This window comes from Solanum verrucosum, unplaced genomic scaffold (assembly GCF_900185275.1).
Source record: "Solanum verrucosum unplaced genomic scaffold, falcon-dt-bn FXZP01000133.1, whole genome shotgun sequence".
Taxonomy (NCBI): domain Eukaryota; kingdom Viridiplantae; phylum Streptophyta; class Magnoliopsida; order Solanales; family Solanaceae; genus Solanum; species Solanum verrucosum.
Genome location: NW_026020355.1, coordinates 1,669,175 through 1,672,636, shown reverse-complemented (window position 1 = coordinate 1,672,636; position 3,462 = coordinate 1,669,175). Strand labels below are relative to the sequence as shown.

General features: G+C 33.6%; 1 protein-coding gene across 1 annotated transcript; it reads right to left on the bottom strand.

The window, feature by feature from the left end:
• Positions 1-1,495: 1,495 nt before the first annotated feature.
• Positions 1,496-3,004, bottom strand: LOC125837704 (trihelix transcription factor DF1-like). The gene is made up of 2 exons (XM_049516780.1): positions 2,559-3,004; positions 1,496-2,432 (listed from the first exon to the last, which is right to left on the bottom strand). Exons 1-2 carry the CDS (start codon positions 3,002-3,004, stop codon positions 1,496-1,498), a joined length of 1,383 nt encoding a protein of 460 aa, XP_049372737.1.
• Between the last annotated feature and the right edge of the window lie 458 nt (positions 3,005-3,462).

The following is a 3,462-nucleotide window of genomic DNA, read 5'->3' as shown; positions in this document are numbered from 1 at the left end:
ACCAGTTTAAAAGTGCCACGTGTCATTTTCTTTCTTTATTATTAATTATTTAATCACTTTATATCATCTTCCCCAAATTTAAACCCAAAATAGCCATTGATAGCCCTAATTTTTCGATTTCATGTTTTTTTCCATAGCCCTACAGTAGCAATTACTCAAAAACACAACGAAAAACTATAAAATCCTAACAATGGCAACTATAGTAGGTCGATTTCAACACTTTTACACTATAATAATCCCTAAAATCATAATAATCGAAAAAAAGAAGATATTTATCATATGTTCTACCCTAACCTGTTAAACCTTTAATTCTTTGTCCCTCCAAAAATCTTCACTAAGACACATCAACAACGAGATTATCAACACCAACACGGCGAGAAAACTTTTCTATTTCTTCAGATTTTATGGAAAGTTGAGAAATAAGAAAAGAAAAGGAGAAGACGACTTTTCTTCAGAGAATAGGGTCGGGTCGGGTCGGATTGAATTCTATCACAGGGAGTGAGCAACACGCGCCACTACATAGACGAGGGAATGGGTCAAAATGACCCATTTACAACGATATTAAATAGTTTTGTGGGGTGATAGGACACTTGGAAAGTTAACGTGTCTTTATGCAAATACGGAACAACTTTGATTGTGTCTTTATGTCTTTACTCATTATTACTCCCTCTATTTAAAATAGAATGACCTACTTTCTTTTCTAGTATGTTTAAAAAAGAATGACCATTTCCTTTTTTTGGTAGCCACAAGATTAAAAAGCATTTTGGTACATTTAACATAACTTTAATTTAGGACCATAAGATTGAAAGACATTTTGATACATCTGACATAATTTTAATTTTTAATTTGGATGAAAAATCTTCTTTTTTTCTTAAACTCCGTGTTAAATCAAAGTATATCATTCTTTTTAAAAAATATATTTTTTACATAGTTTCAAATGTTTAAATTTTATCTAAAAGATGTAAAATTTCTAATGTCCGAATTCATGAAAAAAATTTAAAAGTTTAAATCTCAAGCATCTTAAAAAATTGGGAGAGAGAGTGTGTGACAAGTTGTTTGTCATGTTAAACTTTCATAATGTTTCCCCAACCATCATTCATTTCCTCGGTTTTCATGTCACGAGTATTGTTTTCTTTTAATCCATAATTGTTGCACCAAAGTTTGACGAATTAAAAATGAAAAGAAATGTAGTTGAACTAGTTCAAGTATGTGCTAATTACACAAGACACCATGTTTTGGATATCTTTTGGGACAAATTAAAGTTGTGTTGGTATGCCCTACACAATACTTGAGACTTTAAAGCACTATGAAATAAATACATCAAAAAGGACATGAAAATTCATCAGTGTTGGAAGAAAATGAAATGACAGGATGAACAAATAGCAGTACACATAAAAAGAAATGATCAGAAAAGAGAACAAAAAATAAAATAAAAAGCTTCCACCTGAAAGGAACTTATAGCTTGGCTATCTCATTCATTCTCTTGTATCCTTCATTATTCTTCCATATCCTCTTTCTTACTTCCATTTTCATCTTTATCATGAATTCCTTGATTTACAAAGTCACTATTCAACTGTTCCCTGGTGATTTCTTTTCTTCTCTTGACACTAGTACACTTATGCATATTCTCCCACTTCTCTTTGCATCTTCTGGCATTTCTCTGAAATCCCATTAACGACATTGAGTTACTTACTTCTTCCCAAAGTAGCCCTTTTGGAGTAGTAGCAAACTTGGATTCCAAATTAGTTCTAATCTGAATTAAGGCCTCAACTTCAGCTTGAGGCCATCGCTTCATGAATTTCACTAAACTAGAATGATTTTGTTCTTCCTTGATCTTGAATGGTTGAAAATTGATCTTCTGACCAGTGAGTTTTTCCAAGCAAGAAACAAGAGCAGATTCTCTACTGGAAGCTAAACTTCTTTCATGGGCTCTAGCAGCTTCTTCTTTTTGAAGCTTTGCCAATTCTCGTTCTCTCCACACTTGTTCTCTTTCTTTTCTTTCTTGATCTAATCTCTCAATCGTTTCCATGAAACTCCTTTGTAGATCCTCTTGTTGTTTCGCGAGTTTCTTCACTAAGGATTTGAAAAATCTTGACATGGATTCTCTTGCTCTCTTCCTTTTATGAAGTGCTTCTACTTCTCTTCCTCCAACGGATGCACTTTCTGATCCAATATTATTATTATTATTATCGATTTCAGCAGCCATGGCTTGATTTGAATCATTCAGAGCCAATTCAGGAAAAGAGACATTGTGGTTCGTTGTGAGAACAGATTCAGATGCAATTCGATGAATATCGTCACCATAAATAGCTTCTAACTCTCCGAATTTATTTTCTTCTAAGCTCTTGATAATATTTTCTTCAGATCGATACATTTCTTGATCTTCATCTTGTTTGTTTCTCTCAGTTGCATTCCCATTTGAAAATTCTTTCCTACAAACCCAAATTAAAATAAATAAATAAATATTAATAGAGTAGCTAGTAGGGTCATTAATTAATAGAGGGTGTACGGGAGAAGGTAATTATAATTTACATGTGATTGAGTGCAGAATAGATTACCAAAAAGGTTGTTTAATAATAGCAGAATCTTCTTGGTTTTGCCACACAGCTAAACAAGTTTGTCGAGGCTGTGTACAGTATCGCTCACTCCCACGAATCAAAGCATCTTCCTGTCCTTCACTTACAGGAAAAAATGAACCTTGCACTAATTCCGCCGTCTGAGAGTGGTCTAGCCTTATTTCTTCTTGTTGCTGCTCTAACATGGACATGGATCTGTAATGAGGATGTTGATACTGGAAAAACTGTTGAGTAATCGGTAAATTGTTGATTTGTTGGAGAAGAGGATGAGGATGAGGCTGAGGGAAGTGATAGTTTGGGTTTATTGTGTAAAATGGCGAGGAAGTTGAAGCATTATTTTCCACCATGAATCTATGCTGCTCTTCCATTTGTGCTGACTGTTGGTTTCTCTCATGATGGATCCCAGCCATTTCATAATCTGATTGCATACCCGCCGGCCCTTTTCTTCAGATTTCTAGATCTTAAGCAACAACTTTACTCTAAGATTTTCGATTAGTAGAACCAAACACATACATATCAATAACCAAGTCTTTTTTTTTTTTTTTTTTTAAGTAAACCCTAATAAGAAGGTAAAGATTTTTGGGAGGAGGAGTTTGAAAGATGGGCAAAAACTGTTTTAGAGAGAGAAAAATAAAATTAAGTAGAGAACTTGATAGATATGCATATTATACTTGACAAGCACGAACTGCGGCAAAAGAGAGTTATGGGCCGGGTTACTTAGTTACCTTTATAATATCCCTGACCCGTACAATTTTTACTTCTTTTTTTACTTGTATTTGATTTTCCCAAGATCCAGCTCTAAATTTCTTAATTTTGATCATTTCATAATCAATACTAGAATAATAGGACTAAAAAGATTTGTGATCACTTGTTTCTAATAGTAGAA